At 38.8% G+C, this 25,958-nt stretch overlaps 3 protein-coding genes across 3 annotated transcripts; 1 reads left to right on the top strand and 2 right to left on the bottom strand.

The window, feature by feature from the left end:
- Positions 1 to 9,068: 9,068 nt before the first annotated feature.
- LOC141588028 (protein FAR1-RELATED SEQUENCE 4-like) lies at positions 9,069 to 10,696 on the bottom strand. The gene is made up of 2 exons (XM_074409486.1): positions 10,676 to 10,696; positions 9,069 to 10,064 (listed from the first exon to the last, which is right to left on the bottom strand). Exons 1-2 carry the CDS (start codon positions 10,694 to 10,696, stop codon positions 9,069 to 9,071), a joined length of 1,017 nt encoding a protein of 338 aa, XP_074265587.1.
- A 2,989-nt stretch (positions 10,697 to 13,685) lies between these two features.
- LOC141586775 (uncharacterized) lies at positions 13,686 to 18,578 on the top strand. Its single transcript, XM_074408107.1, has 6 exons — positions 13,686 to 14,164; positions 15,185 to 15,671; positions 16,303 to 16,642; positions 17,005 to 17,103; positions 17,212 to 17,332; positions 18,235 to 18,578. Exons 1-6 carry the CDS (start codon positions 13,945 to 13,947, stop codon positions 18,438 to 18,440), a joined length of 1,473 nt encoding a protein of 490 aa, XP_074264208.1. The 5' UTR covers positions 13,686 to 13,944; the 3' UTR covers positions 18,441 to 18,578.
- Positions 18,579 to 21,065: 2,487 nt separating this feature from the next.
- On the bottom strand, positions 21,066 to 21,503 carry LOC141588027 (uncharacterized). Its single transcript, XM_074409485.1, has one exon. It carries the CDS (start codon positions 21,501 to 21,503, stop codon positions 21,066 to 21,068), a length of 438 nt encoding a protein of 145 aa, XP_074265586.1.
- Positions 21,504 to 25,958: the final 4,455 nt, after the last annotated feature.

The following is a 25,958-nucleotide window of genomic DNA, read 5'->3' as shown; positions in this document are numbered from 1 at the left end:
AGCTATTAATATATCTCGTTAGCTAAATTACCCGATTGAAGCATTTGGATGAGTTGGAGAGAGTCAGACTCAACATTTATAATTCGTGTGTTTGAAAACTCTTCATTGAATATTAATTTTAAATATGATCACTACTGTGTTTTGATTTGTCGCTATTGTCTCCTTTCACAAACATACATACAAAACAACTGCACTCTATCTATGCATGAATCAATACTAAACGAGTAACAATATCTTGGGTATCGCGCGCGAAACTTGCGGTGTAACAACTAGGATTTAGACCCAACTTATCAATATTCATCTTTCTTTACGCGCATTATTAAACTAAACGAGTCACAATATCTTGGGGTATCGCGCGCACCGCGCGCGATACAACAACTAGTACATAGAAATATACCAAAATTGTTGACTACCAAGTATTTACTCAAAGTCCAAGGGGGTTGCTCCTATTAGACTACTAGCCCTCCTAGCTCAACCCTTCTACAGGCCATTGTAAGTAGACCCGGCAAAACCGACTTGAACCTGATTCGCGCTCCCGAATTGCCCGGACCCAAACGCTTATTATTGAATATATAGTGGTCGTTATCCCCAAAGAAGTTAGATAACACCACACCCGAAATGGCCCGACTCGACCCGTCTTGGTCCAAAATTCTTGCAAACAAGAATTGGCCCGACTCGATCCAACCCAATTGACCCATTTGTCAGGTCTAGTTGTAGGTGTAGTTGTAAGCAACAACTAGCGAGGGAGAGGGGATATGGAGTCACCAGTATAGAGTACTAGAAAGAGTAGAAACTGTCTCCCGTGTAGAAGTCTGTTTAAATGCAGAAAGTTTGGCCCATAATAAGTTGGGAGCAGGGAGCAAAGTGACAAACCACATAAGTACATTTTAACAAAATGGCCTTATTATCTCAATTGTCTATACTCTAGAGAAGGCCTAGTTGTACAAGCAGAAGCTATTTCTTCCTTAATAACTTACCGACTAAACTAATTGACTTTTATTTCCAGTTATACAACGCAATGTATACGGAACGGGATCATGACCCATCTATTTATCACATTTTCATAGTTCTACTAGCAAGCTTGGGCTTCAGTATCAGGTAAAATCCTCGATGCATAATGTGTGACCCAACTTACTAACTTTGTGTGGCATCCACAAAAGAATAAAAATAAAAAATTGTAAAGTTTTCAGGGAAAAGTTTCTAAGGCACTTCCTTGAACATCCTAAGCACTAAACAACGAAACCCTGCACTTAATGACCAGCAATTTGGCAAACTCAGCTGTTAATTCTGAGCCCACGAACAAATTTTGCATAGAATTCACAGAAACAACATACCCCGTGCAATTTGCACGGGTTTAAGGCTAGTAAACATAAAATAAACAAACCCAAATACTTGATAATTGTAACCATAACCAAGAAAAATGATAAGATCTGGACAGTTACTCTAAATAATACCGGTCATTTGTTTAACTTTTTTACTAGTGTAGATCCCGCGCAAATGCGCGGTAAATATAAGCCTTTTAATTTTTAGTGTATTAGTTATAGATTTTAGATTTATATCTCGCGAATTTTTATAAATGATAACTAATATTAAAACTAATCAAAAGAATTAAATAATTCCATGAATTGTGTTTTTTATGCAAATATTTTAATTACATCAAATTTTTTACAAAAAACTTTTTTCGTGATGAAATTAATAATAGGAGATACAGTTTTTATGTATAGATTATTTTAAATGGAAAATTAGTTTAACAAATGAAAATCTAATTTGTTTCCATATATAACTTTGAGCACTTTGGAGGGAAAACTTTAGAGAAGTTGTATTCTCTTAGTATATAGGAGGATTTATACTTTTAAAATTTGCACCTCATTAATATTTATCAGTTTACTCCATTGTATTTTGATATGAAATAAAAAAATTGAAATGAAAAACTAATAAAAAAAATTATTTAAGTTGTGAATTTTTTTTAGTGAATGTTTTTTGTCACAAAGCTAATAGTAAGCATGTGTCAAAGTTATTCTCTATAGTAATAATTATTGCATTATTGAAAAATTTAGCAACTTAACTTTATAATTTAATATCAATTTTATTTTATTTTAATGAAAAAATCATAATTATGAATTTATTTTAAAAAATTAGAGTTTATTTATAAGAATATATTCATTGAAAAGATAATAATGTAATAAAAGAAAATTTTATTTATTACCTTATTTAACTAGATGTTTTTTGGAGGGAAAACTAAGAGAATTATTATTCTCTTAGTAGTAGGGGGGATGTGTCAAAGTTATTCTCTATAGTAATAATTATTGCATTATTGAAAAATTTAGCAACTTAACTTTATAATTTAATATCAATTTTATTTTATTTTAATGAAAACATCATAATTATGAATTTATTTTAAAAAATTAGAGTTTATTTATAAAAATATATTCATTGAAAAGATAATAATGTAATGAAAGAAAATTTTATTTATTACCTTATTTAGCTAGATGTTTTTTGGAGGGAAAACTAAGAGAATTTTTATTCTCTTAGTAGTAGGGGGGATTCTTTGTGACGGGCATTTTAGTCAAAGCCTCAAAGGTAAACAAATAATTGGGACGGTAGCATATTAGCAAAGACATAACATATGTTAGCAAAATGCTAAGATTTGTTAGGAGAGAAAGAGAGAAGAGAGCACAAACCTGAGAATGCAAGAGTGTCCAATATTCCAGAGAATCACAAAAAATAAGGAAAAAGAAGAAGAAGACTATGCAAGTGAGGTGAGTGAGAGGAATAAGAGTGTTGCAGCCATTAGAAAATGAGAGCAATGTATCATCAGCTGCTGCTTAATTCAGAGATGAAGTATAGTACAAATGTGGCATTAAGTCACCCTCTTTCTCCCACTCATTAATACAGTACACAGTTGGCCCATTAAAATTAAAAAACAAAAGTGAAAAAGGACTAAGGGGGCGTTTGGTTAGAGAAAGAGAAAGGGAAAGGAAATAAGAAAGGGTAAGAGGGGAAAAGGTAAGGGATTACCTAAAACTTAACTAGTTGTTTGGTTACATCAACAAAATGAATTATGGTGGGTTGTGGTTTATTTTGGTGTGCGGGTAGTGGGTTAGGTGAGGTGGTTGTGGAGGTGGTGATGGTGGTGGTGGCGGTGGTGGTGGCAGTAGGTTGGCTGTGGTGGTGGTGATGGTGGTGGTGGTGGCAGTAGGTTGGCTGTGGTGGTGGTGATGGCGGTGGTGCCGTCATGGTGGTTGTGGCGGTGGTTGTTTATATGGTGGCTGTGGTGGTGGCGATGGCGTTGTGGTGGTAGTGATGGTGGCAGTAGGTTAGCTGTGGTGGTGGTGATAGTGGGGTGGTTGTGGTGGTGGTTTTGGTGGTGGTGGTGGAGATGACGTCATGGTGATGGCGGTGGCTATGGTGGTGGTGGTAATGGTGATGGTGGTGGTGGCGTCATGGTGGTTGTGGCGGTGGTGGTTTATGTGGGGTGGCTGTGCTGGTGGTTTTGAAGATGGTGGTGGTGGTGATGGCGTTTTGATGGTGACTTGTGTGGTGGGAGTCGCAAGTGTGGTGGTAGGTAAATAAGGTGGTTGAAGGGTAACATGGGTAATGAAATCTGATACTTTGGGGGGGTGGGGGTAAGGAATTAGATGGATTGAGGGGTAAGGTAGGGAGTTTCATTCTCTTTGTTTGTGTCAAACAAACACCAACAAAGGAAATCAATAACTTTGTTTCCCTTTCCCTTTCTTATAGACCTTCAACCAAACGCCCCCTAAAGTAGTAAAATAAGGGGGAAAAAAGGGTAAAATGAAAAGGGAAACAAAGTGCATAGAATTCTCATATTGGATGAATATGAGAATATGGTAAATAAAGAATGAAAAATGTCGAGTGTTACAGTGGTATCAAAGTGGTGTGATTTTGGGATGAGCAAAGCAAACAAGTGGTGAGCTACTCCGTGTTAATGGAGCAACACAAATGTGGGGATTTGTGGGCTTTCATTTTCTATGCATTTATTATTCATTCCTTTTACCCTTCTCTCCGCTCATTTCCGGATTCGTTAATATCGACGACGTTTTAGTAAACGTCGACGAAGTTTTTTAAAAAAAAAACGCTCACTACCCCTCATCTCTCACTACCCATTCTCCCTATTCTCTCTATTCTCTCTACTCAACAATCAACACTCAACACTCAACTTCCACCAACATTCAACTTCCACCAACATTCAATCCATTCGGCCACCACCACTACCACCCCCCGCCGCTGCTACCACCACACACGCCGCTTCTACCACCACCGCCCTGCCGCCGACACCACTGCCCTGCCGCCGGTGACAAGGTAAGTGTTTTTTTTTTGTTAAATTAGTTTAGAAATTGAAACTAATTGAATTAAACTATGAAATTAAATAGTTTTCTTTCCTTTATTGTTATTGTTAATCGATTAAATTGATTGGATTTTGTTTTAGAATTGAATTAGTTAGTAAATTAGGTTATGTGTTAGATTTTTATTAAAATTAATTGAATTAGTTTAGAAATTGTTAGTTTTTTCTATTAAAATTCATGTTAATTAGTTGTTTTAATGTAAATTTTTGTATTGTTATATGTTGTTTGCGAAATATAGTTGATTGAGATTGATTTTTGAGTCGAAATTTGTTGTTGTTAATCGGATTGGAAATGAATTTGAATGGTTTTAAGGCCGAAACCACGGCCAAACGTGGGGAATGCATGTTGGCCGTGGGTGAAACGTGAGAAATCCACGTTCAGCCGTGGGTTGAACGTTGGAATTGGAGGTTTGGCTGCGGTCAAACGTGTGATTCTCACGTTTGACTGTGGTCAAACGTTGGGAATTATTGTTTGGCCGTGGTCAAATATCCAATTTTATTGTTTGGCCGCGGTAAAAAAAAAAAAAATGTTTGCCCGCGGTAAAAAAAAAAAAAAAATGTTTGCCCGCGGTAAAAAAAAAAAAAAAATGTTTAGCCACCGTCAACTAAGGGATTTTTATGTTCAACCGCGGTCAAAGAAGGGGCTTGTTTTGTTAGTCCGCGGTAAATTAATTTTTTTTTTTAAAAAACCATGTTTTATGCTATTATTTGCCGATTTTTGTAACTTTATATGATATTTAGTCGATTAACGTGTTTTCTAACAACTTCCAATTTCCTAATGCAGATGGCAGATCGAAATGAGAGAGGAAAGGCAATCATGAATGCTCCGGCTCCGCCTAACATACACGACCGTATCACCGGGCGTTATGTTACTGAGCTCGAAGCGTCGTTTGCGAGTTAAGCAGCCCACAAGCGCCACCCCCACTTCGAGAGACGTCTGGTATGGTTATGATGCCTACTCCCGGTCACGTCGTTAGCGAGTCGGAGGAGGCGAGGTCTCGGGAGGTTGCTGGTAGTTACCAGCATGATAGAGATGATGAGCCGTCGGATGACGGTTCTGGGGAGGAGGAGGATGACGCTGGAGAGTATGTGGTCCAACCGAACCCGGCACCGCCGAGAGTGTTGAGTCTGAAGTTGGGCCGGGATAGTAGAGGACGTTATTCGAGTGTTAGAGAGTCCTCTAGCACCGATAGGTCGAGGAGGCCGAGTAGGGATAGTTCTTGGGTCCTGAGAGAGCCCGTTCCTGGTGGTCCTAGGAACATTAGCACCCTACGGAGTTTTGGTGGTCACGTTGCGTTCAACAGTTGGTCGGACCCTAACCCGGAGAATATGAGGTCGTGGATCAAGCTCTACGAGAGGCCGAAAGCTGTGAGGGAGATTAGGAACATGGTTCTCACTGAGGGTGTTGCAGCTAGGGTACAGGCGAGCGGGCTTGGGGTTTTGAAGGAGTGTTTTACCACCGGTCTAGATGATAACCTCCTTAGTGCTTTTATCGAGAGGTGGCACCCGGATACTAACACTTTCCATATGCCTTTTGGAGAGATTAGTATCATGCTCCATGATGTCCAGCATATTCTTGGGATACCTGTTAGTGGTGATCGGGTTATTGTGGCGGTTGGGCGAGGATGATGACAATGGTTTGCGGGGCAAGATTGCGAGGTTTTATGGAGTTCCTGAGTCCGATGTTGCACCACCGCTCTACAAGAATGGCGGTATACTAACATCGGAGTTGAGGCAGGTTGTTTACCTAGGGAACGAGCATGACTCGTTACGGGCTTACCTCTTGATGTTACTGGGTCATACTCTTTTCATGGATAAGAGTGGTGATAGGGTGTCCGCTCAGTTGTTGCCCTTGTTTGATAGTCTTGAGCGGGTTGGTTCATATGCTTGGGGTGCGGCTTGTTTGGCTTACTTGTACCGACAGCTAGGGATGACATCGCGCCGAGATAGTTTGGGTGTTAGTGGGTGTCTACCGTTACTCCAGGCGTGGATATACGAGTAGTTTCCCGTGTTCCGACCGGTCTTTGGATTCTCGTTTTGAGGACCGTCCTCTTGTTGAGGGTTGGGCCAACTTGCCTCGGAGTAAGGGCGAGTCTCGTACTTTTCAGTTGTATCGTCATAGTTTGGACGATCTTACGGCAGAGCATGTCCGATGGTTGCCTTACGGGAACCGTCCTCAGGGAGCTTGCAGAGTATCGCTTTACTCGGGTTTTATCAGACATCTTGATATAGTAGAGCCGTACCAGCCGGATCGATGCATGCGTCGATTTGGGTACCGTCGGGATGTCCCGCCTCGATGCCTATTGCGGTGAAGGAGTCTCGGCCCGCGAACGGGACTTACAGGCTGGATTTCGGGCAAGAGCCCGATAGGACATGGATGTCCGAGATATCCATCATACACCTCCGACACTGTCCAAAGAAGGCATATATGCCTTTCGAGTATACTAAGGGATACATGTCTTGGTATGTAGAGCATTCACACCCATACTTTTATCCCCCCTCACACCGCGTCCATTTTCGGCCTGTCGAGTTTCATGAGGAGCCTAAGTCGCCCTAGCCGTTAGTCGTAAGTTGAAGAATGTCTTCCAGCAAGATGATGCGGAGACCGAGAGAGAGACTCTAGAGGATTTGTTTGCGGGGATGCGTCCTTACTATGCAGACGTGTATGATGACTAGTTTCTTTTCATTTTCTTATGTTTTTCTATTTCGTTGGATTATGTATGTTTGGATGATGTTTGTATGGTTTTTTTAGTATCTTTGTATGGATAATTTTTATGTTTTATTTTTATTATTGTTTGGAGACGGTATTTAAGTAAATGCAACGATATTTAATTAAATGACTTTAAACATAATTTAATTAAAACATTCATTAATTGAAATACAAGGACATTACATAAAGCACTTAAAATATGATTAAAACATAAACCACTTAAAACATAAATTCAAAACTAACAACAACACCCCATTCCCTAAACCCTAAACCCTAAACCCCATACCCTAAACCCTAAACCCCATACCCTAAACCCTAAACCTCAAACCATAAACGATTATTACTTAAAACATAACATAATTAAATAACTATCGAACTTAATTATCTTCCGATGATGAAGACGACGATTCCTTATCTTCTTCATGGTCATGAACCTCAATTTCTTCAGGTTGGGTAGACATATATTCAGTCAACAAATCATTCAAGTAGAGATATAGAATTCCTTGGCCCTAAGACTCTACCAAAGACATAAGTCTGATAGTCTTGGGTAATCGATCACGGTGAGAATGCGCTCAAAATATGTTAAGATGTCACTTTTTAACCTACGAAACTCCCACATCTTCTCGGTTAATGCTTCATCAGAGACAACCTCATCTCGTAATTCTTTGGAGTTAGCACATCTTCTCGGTTTCCTTGTAAAATTATACAAAGGCTACCAATTGGAGGCTCTTCAAGCATGTGCCATACAGTGGCACTGGGAACCACTGATTCAAGACGCTCAATTAGAATTGGTAAATTTTGAACAATTAGGTCGATTCTTATTTGATAAACTCTGGTTTTTTGTGCATTTGTGAGATCCATTTTAGAATTGTATGTTGTGAATAGAATTGGATGTTGTGATTAGAATTGGATGTTGTGATTGAAATTGAAATAGAACGGCCTATTTATAAGCTAGTAATTGTAACGGCTATTTTTGAATTATAACGGTTATTTTGAATTATAACGGTAACATTTGAATTATAACGGGAGTTCCTGATTCGAAATCACCATTTCTTTGTTGAACCTCTGCATTTGTTGAACAGTGAGTACTTGGTGTCCCGAACTTCCTTTCTGCGTGCTCAAAACCCGACTTGTTTCTAGTGGTTGAACCTCTTGGACGACCTTTCGGGTGCTCATTAATAGGGGGTGGCAAAATCTCTTGGTCCTCCGGGTGCTGGAAATCACGCAACAAGTCTATGGCCGCCCTTAGTTTAACTTAGGGTCATGTGCCTCATATCATTCGCTAATTCATCCCATAAATCACCGTCATTTTTCGGCATTTGTTGAGGAATATCATACACCAATGTCTTCCAAAAGACATGAATATCCTCGAGATGGACCCTCCTACCTTTTCCGTGCAAAGATACCAAATTGCATGCACAAGGTAATCCATGAGTCGTTCGCATCACGTGTCGGCAACGATCATTCAATCCGATACCCAAACCAAGGCCTCTAGTAAGTTCTTTCTCCATTAACTCTATGGCCTTAGTAGACACGTTTCCTTGCAATAAGGAGAAAGTACGAGACGTTCTCCTAGGTTTACTCATTTCATCTTCGAGTTCTTTCTTAATCTTCGGGTGTTGACTTTCAAGCATGCCGTGGATACGGGACCACATGGAGTCAAGTGTGAGATGCTTTGACTTCAACCAAGCCTTCAATAGAGAATGTGCTGACTCAACACGGGAAGTTGCCGTGTTACCAAAATGTAAGACCTCGTTTGTATAGCATAAAACGAACTTCCCTGCGTGTGGACCCCAAGTTGTCCGTACATAATCCACCATTTTTGGCCACTTACGTTGGAAACACTGCCACGCACGCTGAAACGATTCCTCGGTATATGAATTGATCACCTTAAACCAACCATCTTCATCATTTGAGATGACAAATTTCCTCATACTTTCAGTTTGGTATGTTGTCAAGGCTTTTGCATTGACGGCTTTGTTCACATGCCATCTACACAACAAATGCTCGGCTGGGAAATACTTGCTCAAGAGCGCTGATCAAACCCAATTCCCGGTCGGTGACAAATACAGCAGGGGACGCAACTCCGGTGGCATCTAAAATCGCAGCTAACTTTCTCAACAGCCACTGGTAATTCACGTCAGACTCCTTAGGAATCATCGCACATGCAATTAAGAAGGACGATCCCGTGGGTGTCACACCAACCATCTCAATGAGTGGATTCTGGTAAATGTTGGTTTTATAAGTCGAATCCATGAGGACCACATAAGGATAAGCCCGGAACAACTTAATCGCTTCAGGATGAACCATGAAAATGTGAGTCAACTCTTTTGACTCCTCGGAAGAAATCTCGTAGAAGTGCACGTATTTCGCTGCCACCGCTAGAGCCAACATTTGCTGAGCGGTGTTTCTTTCACCCATTTCTTCTTTCTTAATTTTCCTTGTTTCATTATACAGTTGGGTGCTTGACGGTTGAGGTTTATCGGGGGATCTCAAATGAAGACCATTTTTAATATCCCTCGGTTGAACCCCGGCCAATGTTTGTTGCCTAACATATGCCTTCTCTTCCGCGTCCAATCCCGCAAAGTGCCGATCCCCATCCTTATAAACGGCTACGTTGTGGTTGTGTAGTCCACCACCCTCGGAGGTTACAATGTTCCACACCACCGTCTCTTTATCATTTTTAGACACGAAATTTTGAACGGCACGAATACGAAACTTGCATGAACACTTCTGCGACCTCCTTGGCTTTTCAAGATCGTCCGTTTCTTTTGGTTTACCATGTCTTTTACATCGAAAATAACTTGCCAACAACCCGTTCTTTTTCCTATTTTTAGCTCCGTTATTTGCTTTAACCAAAGCAAACCCATTCTCGAATGCGATTTTCTGAGCCCAATTGAAAGCATCGTCACGCGTTTCGAAATCTATAGTAGTCTCGAACAACGGGTTGTAATCAATTGGATTCTCGCCAAAATCCTCCCACGATTCCTGTTACAAGCAATAAGGACTATAGTAAGATAATAAAAAGGATTAATAAACAACATAAGTTGCGTAAAACGAAAGAAAAACATGTAAAAACGAGTAATTCATGCCTAAAACATTGAATTCCAACGAGACTCAATAAACGACCGCGGCAAAACATTACTTTCCATCGATCAACCGCGGACGAACAACGAAAACCAACTTTAATCCGCGGCCAAACAATGAAAATCAACATTTGACCACGGCCAAACAACGAAATCCAACGTTTGACCACGGCCAAACATTGAATTCCAACGTTTGACCACGGCCAAACATTGAAATCCAACGTTGGACCATGGCCAAACGTTGAAATCCAATGTTGGACCATGGCCAAACGTTGGAAATCAATGTTTGGTCCGTGGCAAACGTTGGTTTCCAACGTTTGGACCGTGGTCTGAACGTTGGTTTCCAACTTTGGCCATGGTTCATCTTTCGGGGGACATTTTTCAGATTACGCAACAAATTCTAACATTCGCTACTATTAAGTTAATACGTCAATTAATTCAACTATCGAATAGAATGAACGATGCGCAAAAAAAAATTGAAAAATTAAGCAAATGATTAAGTTATTTACATACCGTTGAATCGAGATCCGACATATTGTGAATTGTTGTTGTTGTTGTTGTTGTTTTTTGTTTTTTATTTAGTTGAATTTGAGAGAATTTTTTTTAGAGAGATAAAGTCAAAAGGGCATTCATCGTCTTTTTTATGAAAAACGTCGTCGATATTTACTAAAACGTCGTCGATATAAATCAGCCCCCTTTCCATTACCATTCCAACCGACACAACTTGCATTCTACTATCAGTTTATACAAATACAATAGTCTCCTCGTGACGAAGAGTATCCGTCACAAGATGAGGACGGGTCGGGTTAATATCATATGATGGAAATATGGGTAAAAATGATTATTTTATTTTCCAATAAAATAATGGGCGGATGTGATTAAAAATAATAAAAGAAAATTGGTGCCACTGCGGGTCCTCTCATTTTCGATCCCTCTTTTTATCGTAGTTTGGTTGGGAACTTCAATACTTGGCAATCACAAGGCCGGTATCGCCTATGCAGTTCAGAAAGTTTGCTTTTTTATGCATGCCCGCGTGAGCCACTATCTTCACTTCTTTAAGCGCCTCATTCGATACATCAAAGGTACTCTTGCACTATTTCCTAATCGTCATCATTGTCTATAACTGCATATTCTGATGCCAACTTGGCCGGCTGTCCTAATCCTCGACGCTCGACTTCTGGATATTGTGTTTTTCTAGGTAATAATCTCATGTCTTCGTCCTCCAAATGCCAAGCAAAAATTTCCCGGTCCAGTGCTGCCTCCAAATATCGTGGAGTTACGAATGTTGTTTCTGAAACAAGCTGGCTACTAAACATACTCTTTGAACTTCAGGTACCTATTACTCGTACCACGCTTGTTTATTATGACAATATTTCCGTTGTTTATTTAGCTGCCAACCTCGTTCAACATCAACACACCAAACATATTAAATTAGACATTCATTTTGTGCATGAGAAAGTTTAAGTTGGTTATGTTCGCCTTCTTCATGTTCCTGCTGAATATCAATATAATATGACGACATTTTTACAAAGGGACTTCCTCGTTTTCTCTTTAATCGATTTCGGTCCAGCTTAAATGTCCGACCTCCTCCCGCTCCAATTGTGTGAGCGTATTAGTGTAAATATGTGTGTATTTTCACCATAGGCTCAGCCTTGTAATTAGGCGGCTAATTTATTCATTGTATTGGTATAATATCTTGTATCTGGAATATTCTCAAGTATCTCCTTATATAAGTAATGCAAACCAATCACCCTAATTAGAGAGGATTACAAACTAATAACAATTTGTATAGACAAACTTTTTGTTCAACTGATAATACGACTTGTGTCAGTTTAATTAAGGAGGATTAACTTCTCAGCAATGACCTTCGTCCATTGGTTCATCGCTACAAGATCTACTTAATGATGAGAGATAGTCTATTAGGATTGAGCATGTCTACAAAGAAGCTAATCGAGACAATGTCTGGCTTGCGAATCGAGATGTTATTTCATCAACTCTTGTTATTTTTGATATTCCACCGGCTGATCTCCATGCCAGCTTACGAGAAGACGCCCCCCGAGTCGCTACTCCCCGCGTTATAACTAATTTGTCTTTTATTTTTGGGGTCCGTCCCTCTATTGTACCTAAAGAAAAATAATAAATGAAAGGAAAAATTACAAATAACCACCACGTATTTACGTATTTTTACAAATAACTACCACGTATTTCTATTTTTACAAATAACCTTCAAGCTTTCATGTATACTCCCGAATCACCACCGTATATTTACCCCGAAACTCGTTTTTCATATTTTCCGACTCATTAATTAACAATTTATCCAAATACCCATACTACCCTTATCGACTTATACAATCCCAAATTAACAAAACATTTCAATCTTTTCTATTTCCCCCGAATACCCAAATCTATTTCTTCCCGAAACCCTAAATCCCCAAATCAATTGATTTATCCGGAAACCTTAAATCCCCAAAATCCTCCAAAGATATCACCAACACTCATCTCTACCCTCCGAATTCAAGTGCGGCAAAGAACAACCCGATTACGCGCTCAATTGAGACCAACATCGGCATTACCGCACACCACCATTTGAATCATCGTATTTGAAGTCGGAACCGGAACCTGATTTAAAAGTCTGACAAGTTGAACTAGTTCACCACAAACGAACCACAAGTCCAGCAGCCCAGAATAAGACCAGTTCGACTCAGTTCCGATCCACCATTCCATTGAACAACCTAGTGCATCCCAGAATAAGGCCATCACGACTCACCCCCTTCTCCATATTGCCCATGAATCTCAACCCAGAAACTGAGTCCCAACTCGTCCTCATCATTTGTTCCGCACTCACGAATAACAATTCAGTACCACCATTTAACCACCATGCCCAACTCGCGCTTCTGCTCTATTCGAACCCGTCAATTCAGACCACCATGTATGGCGTCGAATTGACGATAAATACTTCTCAAATTGGTGTCTGCGTAGATCAATTTTATGGAATGTGTCTTGTGAGTATGAGCTGAACCTAAATTCATGTGAATGGATCCAAGAATTATGGAAAATCATAAAGAAGGTCATTTCAAATGAATTGTAAAGCATATTGGATCAATTGATTTGGGGATTTAGGGGTTTCCATATGAATTACACAGTAATTGATTTGGGACATTTTGGGTCTTCAGGAGGAAATCAAGAGAGAGAGAAATGTTATGTTTAAGTAGATAAGGGTAATATGGGTATTTCAGATAGCTCGTTAATTAAGCAGTCGAAAAATATGAAAAACGATGCTCGGGTATTATATACGGTGGTAATTGGGGAGTATACATGAAAATATGGGGGTTATTTGTAAAAATAGAAATACGTGGTGGTTATTTGTAAAACTACGTAAATACGTGGTGGTTATTTGTAATTTTTCCTAAATGAAAATGTAGATTTTGTAAGAACTATTAAAAAGGGTATATTAATTAATGAATTTTATTACGACTAGCACAACAAGGGTTCAAATTGCCAATTTGGTGGTTTAACGGAAGACACACTCCCATAGCCATAGGCCACACATCATAGATTGTAGATTGTATATTCTAATATTCACAGCAGCTACTGAGTCAAACACATTAACACATTTCACACCGGTGTTACATATGCAGAAAAGATGAGCAAGTAGAGGCCTTGCTTGTGTGCTGTGCAGGAATCAAGTAACTGAAAACATTATCTGACAGTTTTGGTTACATTTCTGGGTTCATACACTCAAAATGTGAGTTGGGTAATTTTGGAAACACACAAGTCAGAAAATGAAGGCAATGATGGTGTCAACTGAATTCCATCATTTAATTTGGAGTGCTAATCATAAATTAGCTACCCATTCTAGCTTCTCTGATTTGAGTTTTAGGTCGCAATTTAAGTTTGGGAATTCCTGGAATGTTGCTAACAACAATTTCAATCCTATTCGTGCTGCTGCTGCTGCTGCTGCTGCTGCTGCTTCTCCTTCACTTGGTGCTTCTGATTATTCTGGTAATATTCTTCTTCACTTTTTCATTGTTTTTAATAGACAGCGGGAGGGATCCATTATACTAGTTCTAGTTGCGGAACCAAGATTTGTAGTTAATAGTTTTAATTATAAGTTTTTCATTTGCCAGCGGGGCTTCTGTTAGCTCCCCTTAGTTCTACCAGTGACTAGTTAGTTACAACTACATTACCCCAGTGCCTCAATGGCTACCGCAAATTGAAGTAGCAACACAAAGCGCTTGTTTCCGAATGACCCAAGATGAAAACTGCATCCAAGGATTGCTATTTCACTAGAACAAGAAGCGTAGACACTATAATGAGCCATTTTCATCTATTCCATCATAATCAAGAACCAAAGAGTTATGGAGTCTTTGGCGCTTCATTGGAAATATAGAAATCAGTGGCTAGTTCGTTCTTTGATTTGGAAGTAAGCTACCCTCCACCCCGTTTGCCATTCTGTCGGGATATTTTTTCATGAGGGTTTGTAAATGGAATGTTGATTGTAAGTCTTTCCAAAGTACTGTAGGAAGTGAGGCTTGGAGAAAATGCTTGGTCGCGACTATGGTTTGGTTCTATATGATTTAGTTTATAAAAATTAAGAATTCATGGGATTCATTTCCTTAATGATGTAGATACAATAGCAGATCAAAGTATGATAGGCGTATTTGATCTTTCAATCGTGGAACCACTATGCTTAATTGTAAAATAAAAGCCAACTTCAATGTTCTACGACTGTAAGAACAACACCCAATTTTTGGGGTCAAGGTAATGAGAAAACTAGAGAGATTACATTCTGGATATTTAAAGAAGGCAAACCAAGGAGTCTACGCATGCAAAACTGCTTCATTGCCCCAATTATATTGTCCCCTTTTGACTTTGGTGATCAAATGATATTTGACTTTGAACGATATTTTCTCACAGCATACAATACTTAGCAAAATTTTAAAAAATGAGCATAAACATAAAAAACTTGCATAATATCTCTTCATATATTTGAAGAAATTTAAGTCTGCACAAATTTTGCAGAGCAACTAGTTGGTGGACAAATGAAGAAAAAACGAAGGAGCGTAGCTGGGATAGATCAGGAAGAATTACTGGACCCAAGACACTTGGCGGATACAGATAGCTGTTTCTGTGAGTTCAAAGGTGTAGATATTCATTATAAAGTATGTGAAGCCGAACAAGAGATTCCAAATGAGGTACAGGAAAATAACTCTTCTCAGCTTGCTAATGAGAGCAGAAAGATTGGTCTTCCGATGATACTGTTACATGGCTTTGGTGCCTCTACTTTTTCTTGGCATCGAGTTATGAAACCTTTCGCACAGATTACTGGTTCAAAAGTTTTGGCCTTTGATAGACCAGCATTTGGGTTGACATCACGAGTCAGTCATCCAGTACAGCCTCAGGCGACCAATGATACAATACCTCTTAATCCTTATTCCATGGCATTTTCTGTGCTTGCAACTCTTTACTTCATCGACTTCTTTTCATCGAAGAAGGCTGTCCTTGTAGGGTGCGTCCTTGCTTCTATCTTGTTGTCATATAATGAGTAGTTGACAAGTGATATTTATTCAAACCTATGCCTTTTTGTGTTTCTCCATTTAGGGAGAATTTGTGTACTCCAGAGCATTTGGAATGATAAAAACACATTTAGGAAAATTATGATTTATAAACCCACACCTGAACCTCAACAACACCAAAACTTCAATTTCATTTCTTTTATAGTTGGCTTATGTTATGCACTTCAGACATAGTAGTATACACACTATACAGTTTGTCCCTCCATACTGTCCTTTTATCCATGCCCTTCTTTCTATATAGGTTATTTTATGCTGCTAAGTGCTAACTGATGATATATATATATATATTCATGTATAACTGCCACCTACTCAAATGAAAGAGTAGAAAAGATTATTGATGCTGACATGTTGTGACTCTAGTGGTGACTGGTGAGGATATTAAATCCATAACAATCAGCTTATGTTAGCATCATCATTAATATTTCTCTATGTTACTCATATGCTAGTGTCAGATGCAGGTGCATATTGAAGTCGGATATTGTAGTGCGTAAGATTAAGTGTCTAGGTGTCAAGTATCCTTTACATTTCTCTTTATATTGACAAAGTCTATTATATTGGTGTTAGGCATTCAGCTGGGTGTCTTACCGCGGTGGAAGCTTACTTCGAATCCCCTGACCGAGTAGCTGCTTTGATTCTAGTGGCACCAGCTATTCTGGCACCACTTTCTGCTGAAAAGGCTAAGAAAGAGAATCAACTAGAGAAGGAGAACCAAGTCCGAGAAAGCAACTCTGGTTCATATCAACCTTCAAACCCATTTCTGAAGCTTGGACAGATCTTGTCAAAAGTATTTGTCTACATTTCAGCAACGATTATGCAATTGCTGAGAGGAATAGTGGATATAGCAAATTCCTTGTACATGAAAGCATTGGCTGCAATACTGCGTTCTGCCATTGCTGTGACATTGGTAATATTATTGCTGAAATCTGTTATCCACTATGCTGTGACATCGGTAATATTGCGCTTCATTATGAAGTAGGCGTCATTAGATGTAACTCTCAATGCAATGTTCATCATGGCTCGATTAGAAACAACCTCTCTTGTTGTGTAAATGCAACCCGGCTTTACTCCGCCATCCACAGGATCCCTTAAACTATTGCGGTAATGTTTTTTTTGCCAGCTTAAAAAAATTTGTTATGAGCAAATTTTTAACAAAGGCATTGTACAAATTAGCCATTGCAAGAAATTCTCTCTCTAGGTTCATATGTTCCGGAGTTATACAGACGTATATTTAACTCATTTGAGACTGTTTCCCGAAATGTCTCTCAGGTGAGGATGATCATTGATAAGTTTGGTATCTCGGCCATCAGAAATGCGTGGTATGATGCTACTCAAGTTAACGACCATATTCTTCATGGCTACACAAAGGTAATCCTTGTTATTTTTCCTTTTTTTTCCCTAAATTGATAAGCTGCATATTGAAGAAGTCATTAAGGCTAAGTTAAGCATGATCAAGATACTCTTTCTGTGATGCAGCCACTACGGACCAAAAATTGGGACAGGGCTCTTGTGGAATTTACAGTAGCAATGTTGACAGATACTCAAACAAAACTGAAGCCTCCTTTGCAGAAAAGACTCCAAGAGATCAAATGTCCAGGTGATCACAGCTATTTTCATCCATATATCATCTTTAGACAAGTGAAAACTGAAAACCTCGGAAGTCTCAACAATTCCCAGGGTAACAATAGCAATGAAAGACCCGATTTTGAAAAACTTGAACCAAATATATTACCGCTTCATTCATGCTTGAACCTAATCTGATCAAATTTTTTGAACATTTCAAGTTTTGTTAGACTAGAAGTTTCAATCATTGTCGTATAAAAATAAATTTCCATTATTTTTGGATTGAAAACGATCAATAGCTAACAGAAATAAAGAGTAAACCAATAGCAGAAATTTGAAAATGTGTTTTCTAATTTTTATTTTTCAAATGTCAGTCCTTAGGCATCCCTGTACTGCACATAGCTGTGTCATATATCACAAAACTTATACAAACCAGTCATATATGTGAGATCAACCCATTAACCGTAATTAAATGCGGAATATATGACAATGGGTTGGTCTCATACAAAATTCGGTATTCATGATATAAAATCCTTTTAATGTCGTCACCACTAAATCATATTTAAAACAAAGTTATTGTCAAATTATTTGAAGACTGGCCCTGTTCTTTTGGACTCGAGCTTTCTGACCTGAAATGAACTGAATTTATATGATCTGACCTGACGTGACCTGACCTGAACATATAAGACCTGACCTGACCAGACTTGATCTGAAGTCTAGTGAAGTGAAGAACACAAATGAACTAAGAGGACTCGAACTAAACGGAACCATAGTGAAGTGAATTGAAATTAAGTCCAAAAGAACATGGCCTAAATTCTTATGTGATGGTTATAAAGCCAATTCCCTGTCAATATTGCCATTTACTATAGCAATTTTTGTTCATGGATAAAAGAGGATGATGATAACCAATATTTCTGCTTTCTAATCTGTTTCCAGTGCTGCTAATTACGGGTGACAGTGACCGCCTTGTGCCTGCATGGAATTCTGTTAGGCTTTCCCGAGCAATATCCGGATCCGAGCTTGAGATTATTAAGAATTGTGGCCACTTGCCTCAGGAAGAAAAACCAGACGAGCTCATATCCATTGTTGCAAAATTCCTGCAAAGAATTTTTTCAGGAGAGGAACTATGCTTGCAAACTTGAAAAATATTCAGTGTATCAGTATGTTGTACATAGCTGAAAAGTGACTAAAGCTGTATATTTGAGACATTATTCTTGACTTTATATTGATGCCGTACTGTTCCCAGCAGCAAGTAATAAACTCAAGATTTCGTTGTTCTAGTTTTCGATTTCTATTTGTAACATAGATGTGATTCTTAACGCAATTTTCATTATTTATTATCTTGAAATAATTCGTCTGATGCGCTTGGGGATGTCAAGGACGTCAGACTTGGTCCAACTGATCAGCGTCTATGGTTTTAAACAGTGGTAAAGGCGTAAAGCCACGAACATCCTACCAAATTGACCTGCTAGAAATGGTGTCGCGTTGGTTGAATTTTGAGGCACTGTTAATGCGTCATTGTTTATGTAGACAATATTCCTGATTCACAAACTTTTATGATGCTATTCACATGCAGTGCAGTACATGAAGAATGTATTTGCCGAAAGGATATGGTGATGCCAAAATCTCGTGATGTGACTCGTATTTACCCACATTTAGTCCCGTAATTAGCCTCGTTCTTATGCTTTCTTACATGCATTAGGGTCGTTTCTTATCTTTACCTTCCTATTTTGCATATTCTTTGAGTTTTTGTGTCCTTGGTAGGAGAGGAATGCTAGCATTGCATATATGGAGCAAAACGGAGCTAAATGGATTGCATCTAACGACCAAGCAACAAAGACGAGACCAATAGTAAAGACCTAAGATCAATAAAACAAGTATTTGAGCAATGATGAAGGACCCCCAAGGCTTCTCAACGATCCCCACGGATCATGAGGCAGCCAATTGAAGAAGAAGCCAAACTGACCCTTGAGACGGGCATCCCAAGCTCGGCCCAAGCGTCCTGAAGAGTAAGATTTATTACACAATTCAATCTTAATCACATCTTAATCTTTCCTTAATTATTCAACTGTTCTTAGATTTAGTTGGGTAATTTGAAGACTATTTGGGTTTATTGGAGAATTGATAACTCTTCATCATTCATCAAGCTTTCTTCTATTATTCTTTGCTTTATATTTGATCATCCTAAGTTGATACAATTTCTCTACTCTTTACTTAATCCTTGTTTATTGTTTTACTCTTTCATCATGTTTAGACTTGTTAGTATGATTGATACCCCTATTAACATGTTTTCCATGATCATGAATGAGTAGTCTCCTAACTAAGGTTAATGAGGGATTAGGGGAGTTAATCGTGGGGTAGATCTTTACTTAATAAGTTTATATGATTGCTTGGTTGTTATAGTTTCAACTTATGCACATGTTATGCTTGATGAAATGCTTGATTGACAACCTAGCATGATTCTCTTATCCATTCAACAAGACTTGTAAGACATAAACTAACTCAAGGCTTGTTAGACCATGCATATAGTTGAATAGGGAGAATTAAGTCGACTTGTAGGAGTTGTAAAGTATTGACCGACTCTGGCCCGAGGCCCAAAACTTCCTAGGAATTGTAAGATATAAACTAACTCGATTCCACTACAACAATAAATTGCTTGCATCTATGAAACTTGTTTATATGATCTCACCATGATTCCCTTATGAACCCATGATACCCTAGTGCTTTAATCAATTGTTTACAACCCCACTTGCTTGCTTTGCTTTACTTTCATTTGTTTAGATTTCCTTTGTTAAGTAGTTTAGATTGCAAACCTCAAACTCAACCCAAATTGTGACACCCAAGACATAACTTTCTACAACCGATAAATCGATACAATACCCGTCCTTTGGGATCCGATCTTTACTTACCACTCTACTAAGAGTAGTTTGTTGAGATTATAAATAGTGTTTGATAGGGAGAATAGACGACGTTCGAACCCTCATCATCTCGCATGCATTCCCATCAAAAGTTCTACTCGGGAAATGAAGACTGAAGGCGTCACTAATGATCACACCAAACCAATGCAAGGTCCGGAAAATGCTCGCGTCCTCTGGGAGGACGTCCTCCTTACACTCATAGGAGGAGGACCAAAATGGAAATGACCTCCTATGAGTTTAAGGAGGACGTCCTCCCGAAGGAGTCGAGTATTTTCCTGCAAGGTCCATCATGTCTTCTTGTGTTGATACTTGATAATGTTACGTTCATACTGTTGTGCACGTATTGGTCATTAGTTTGTGCCTTTGTAGGCATTTGGCAAAAATGTCGTTAGTTTCTATCCCATCTGTCTACAAAAATTCACTATTTTGAACTCTACACGTCTAATTTAGAGTTCGAAGGGTGAAATTGATTTCAGTTATATTTAAATTTATATTATATTTAAATTTAGAGGACCAGGTCTCCCACCTGCAGGGTCCTTATCTTTACATTTTTGTTATAACTCTGGGCCACTGTTTACCTGTACGAAGCCATCCTGATCTGGGTGCTGGTCCTGAGCTCGTCTATCGTGTCCAGGTGTTGCTTGCCATTTCTATCTGATTGCGCTCCTCTGTTATGCATCTGTACCTGTGGGTAGGGACCCTGACCTCTGATGGAATGATCGCCCTAGCTCCAAATACCAGGCTGAAAGGAGTTTGTACTGTTGCAATCTTAGGAGTGGTCCTGTCAGACCAGATCGACTAGTGGCAGCTCCTCTGCCCATTTGCCCCCTCTCTCTTTCAGCCTCTTTCTTAGGTTCTCCATAGTGATCTTGTTACTAGACTCAACATGTCCATTTGAATGAGGGTTTCTGGGGGTAGACTTTTGCAGTGAAATATTCCACCTGGCACAAATGCTTCTGACTTATGGGAAATAAACTGAGATCCGTTATCACATATTATTTCAGATGGAATGCCAAACCTACAGATGATGTTGCGTTTACTGAAAGATACAACCTGGTTCTCGGTAACCTGAGACGATGAATGTGCCTCTATCCACTTGAAGAAGTAACTCGTCATGGCGAGCATGTAGACATTATTTCTTGGGGCCCTGGGCAATGTTCCTACAATATCCATCCCCACTTCATGAAGGGCCAGGGTGAAATTACTGGATGCAGGGGTTCTGCTGACTGGGGCATGTCTCTGATAAGCATCACATTTATTTGCATAATCTACAGCATCCTTACGCATTGTTGGTCAAAATTATCCCTTTCTAAGTGCCTTGTTGGACAGGCTCCTACCCCCTGCATAGTTTCCACACTCACAACTATGGAGAGCATGCAAAACAGCATAGGCCTCTTCCTTATCCAAGCATCTCAAGTAGGGTGCAACGATTGATTTCCTGAATAAATCACCATCGATTAGCATGAATCTGGACGCTTTCCTTTTGAAGCTTCTTACCTCTTTTTTATCTACTGGTAATATATTGTTCTGTAATCAGTCCTGGTATGGCTTTCTCCATTCAGGGGTTTCCTCCTGACTGGTTGTGTTGCTAAGCACTCCTACCTCCTGCAGCCACTGGGTGCGGGTCTTGCTTTCTCCAAACGTCCTTTATTCCTGATCAATTTTAAGTATCGCAGGTTCCAACATGTGAACAATAGGTATTTTAGAGATTATACCTAGTTTGAACGTTGCCCCCAGGGTAGCTAGTGTGTCTGCCTCCACATTCTGGTCCTTAGGGGTGTGTTTGATGTTGAACGTGGCAAACCTGAGGGTTAACACTTTTGTTACTTCTAGGTAGGCCATCATTTTGGAATCCCTGGCTGCATAAGAATCATTTACATGGTTGACTATAAGTGGATAATCGCTGCAAACCTTGAGGTTTCTGATTTTTAGATCTAGAGCCAGCTGGAGGCTCAGGATCAAGGCCTCGTATTCCGCCTCGTTGTTTGTGGCCTTGAATTCACAACGTACTGCCTAGATGGTTAGGTCTCCTTAAGGTGATCTGAGGACCAATCATACCCGAACTACTCTAGCGTTGGAAGCCCCATCCATATGTAGTTCCCATAGTTGTTCTCCCTTATCTTCTTCCAGGTTGATGATGTCCTTTTCTGCCTGGGTCTGGAGAACTAGGCAGAAACCGGACAGGAAATCTCTCAGGGCGTGAGATTTTATTGCTGTGTGGGGCTCAAATTTCAAGTCATAACCACTCAGGTGCACGGACCATTTGGCCATTCTACTTGACAATTCTGGTTTTCTCATGATAGTCTTAAGAGGATAGTTAGTTACCATAGAAATAGTATGAGACTCAAAATAAGGACGCAGCTTCTAGGTTGATGTAACGAGTGGAAGGACGAGTTTTTAAAGTGAGGTGTACCTGCAGGAAGCATAGACTAGCTGACATAGTATACTAGATGTTGTGCACCTTCCTGCTCTCGCACTAACACCGCGCAGACTGTCACCTCGGTCACCGACAGATAGAAGAACACTGGCTGTCCTGGTTGTGGCTTTGAAAAGAGTGGTGGAGTACCGAGATAATGTTTTAGCTCATTGAATGCTTTCTCGTACTCTTCCGTCCATTCAAACCTCTGGCTCTTCTTGTGTACATCATAGAATAATCTGCAATTATCCGAGGATCTTGATATGAACTGTTTTAGGCGACCACTCTTCTGTCAAATCCGCACGTCCTTTGGTTTCGAGGTGACTCGGTATTTGTAGTATAGCTACGATCCGCTTGGTTCGGCCTTTATCCCTCTCTCGGGTGACCATGTACCCTTAAATTTTCCACTGAGGAGACTCCAAAGGTGCATTTTGACGGATTTAGCTTCATTTTATACTTTCTCAGGCTGCTGAATGTTTCAGTTAGGTGCTCGATATGGTGCGAAGCTTGCTTTGACTTTACTACCATATCATCGATGTACCACTCCATGGTGTTGCTTATTTGTTCTTTGAACATCATGTTTATTAGTCTTTGATAGGTGGATCCTGCATTCTTCAGATTAAAAGGCATTACATTATACCAATAGAAACCTCGCTCTGATCTGAATGTTGTTTTTTCCTGATCACCAGGGTGCATCTTGATCTGGTTGTAGCTGAAAATCAAGGACCCCTAATTAGACTCCTCTAATTAGTTTACCAAGCCACATTAATTTAGTGATTAATGGATCTATGTGACATGCATGCAAATATAAAGGCATAAATATAAGTAGAGTAGAAATTTTCTCACACTGATTAAAGGCAATAAGAACAACAACACTTGTTGTCTTAGGAATTTCTACAAAGCTTAGGATGATCCTCCAAGTACCTAACCTCCAAAATAGAAGGTCTCCTTTGATTACACCCAATAACTTGCTCCAACTAGTATAAGAAATATTAACTAGATATTTCTAATACTAACCCTTGTTAATATAAATAAATACTACTAACAATATCACTAACTATTAGTAAATGTGTCTAATATTTTGGGAGTTTTATTAGAGAGATAATGGCAAATTGCAAAAGTGCAATAATAATAGAAAATTATAAGCAACAATTGCCTATAAGGGGGGGGGGGGGGGTGCCGTGTGATATGGGGGAAAAGTAGAGTATTTTTGTGCTTTCTATATTGTTCATCATAGCATGCGTAGAATAGACAAAAAGCTAAAAGAATTGGGAAGAGTAATGCTTAGATAAGAGGAAAAAGCAAAAGCAAAATCCTCATTTTGTTTGCCTTGCTCTTATTGGCTGGTTTTTCTAAAGAAAATGAGCTCCATTTTGATTCTTATATTTGTCTTACAAATATAGGTGAATCACCCACTTAATCATCTTATATGTTTAAGTATTTCCCAATTATTTTGTCTAATAACACTCCTTATATATATATGAACACTTACATGTATATAACATGCACTAACATTAATCATATATTAGTTAAGTAGTATAATTTTAGTGAATTAACATTTAACTAGTTTAGATCCCGCGCAATGAATGGGCGGTATATTTATAAAGTTACTAATATAGACTCGTGCAATATATGCACGGTATTTATAGAGTTTTACTTTTTAATGTATTATTTATAGAATTTAAATTGACAATTCATTTATTTTCATGTTTCTCCTTAATGTATTTTGATTGGAGAAATAAATAAAAATTTAAATCGTAAGAAGTAATAAAACGAGTGCTTTTTTTTGTTTTTTTACCGTGAAATTAATTATGTTAATTTATAAATATTTACTAATAACATATTTTTTAGCCACAAATTTTTATCATAAAAAATCAATGAATTTTAGCAAATATTTACAAATACCATAGTTTTTGCCGGAACTTCTTATCATAAAAAGTTAATAAATTTTTATCAATAAGTTCTGTAAAAAAGAATTTCCTTATCCTAAAAAGATCGGAGATAAATTTGTGCAGAATGTAAATATTAAATGTTATAAATATTTAAATACAAAAGATTATATCCATTTATAACTTATCATATCCACACCTATAGTATATCCTAAAAATATCAAGCACTATTTTAGGAAATATGTTTTAGGCGGGAAAAGTTGGAGTTTCGCCTATTCATTTAGTAAATAGGGGATTACTAAAACCCATCTCAATAAATTTATTAATCAATTATCGTATAATTGAATAATAACTTTCAATGGCACAAGTTCCAAACTCGATCTCTCTATTAAAACTCAATCGACTAACTTTTAGTCAATAAATTAAGGGACTAGTTTAACTGTATCACAAACAAATAATTAGCTTTCTGTTGGAGCTCATTCCTATAAATGTGACCGACAAGGATCAGCTGGACACCGCCGTCATACGACAGTAACGTCAAGCCCTAGTTGGCCAATCGTTACCGATATACGTTGGTCAGCTGACTAGTATCATCATAAAATATCCCGGGTATATTCCTTAAATGAGATTTATTATGTAAACGCACTATTGTGGAGGACACCTACTCCAACAATTTCCCACTTATCTGATACAAGTTGTGTGTTACCAATTCTCTTGTCCGTTTATATCTCCCACTCAATGCAAGGTGTCTTTCAGGTCGTTCTTGCACTTGATCATATCATGAGTGGTTTTCTCGATTAGGAGAGTAACTTTCTGACCGGAAAATCTACCATAGATCTCTTCCGAGCGTGGCCACACATCTCTAGTCACTACTTCCTGAGTGGCCCAAAGATATTTAAAACCCTAACGTGGTTGGGCAACTCCTGTTGAGCTATTTTTCTTCGTTCAAAACAGATCACCATGGACTAGAAGATGCCCATCAGCCTCCTTTTACAGCACGACTTAGGACAAAAACCAAAGCCAATCGAAAATTGCATTGACTTAGACAAATAACGGCCAGTCTAAAGAATCGACTCATAGGAATAACATAGAAGTCTCTGCCACGACTAGGCATCAACAATTGATTTAGGGAGACTATAAATGGTCACTGCCCGACAGAGTGTCATACAGTCTGTCCGTGTAATCGACATGTCATCTCCATGACCCCATGACCGTCGAACTCGCCATCAATCGACACACAATCTAGTCATTTTGAGACGTCACCTCATCAAGTAACTTGGGGCAAAATACAATGTTCATCATATTCACTTGAATAGGGTTCAACGTTGTCTCAACAACCTATTCGGATAAACAAAGTATTATAACTAAAATTTAGTTAAAACTAAATGACCGAGTTTATTAAAAAAATTCAAACAATGAATGCGATTATCATATATG

The sequence above is a fragment of the Silene latifolia genome, chromosome 6 (genome assembly GCF_048544455.1).
Source record: "Silene latifolia isolate original U9 population chromosome 6, ASM4854445v1, whole genome shotgun sequence".
Classification (NCBI taxonomy): domain Eukaryota; kingdom Viridiplantae; phylum Streptophyta; class Magnoliopsida; order Caryophyllales; family Caryophyllaceae; genus Silene; species Silene latifolia.
Note: the sequence above shows the minus strand (reverse complement) of the source record. Positions and strands in the feature narration are given on the sequence as shown.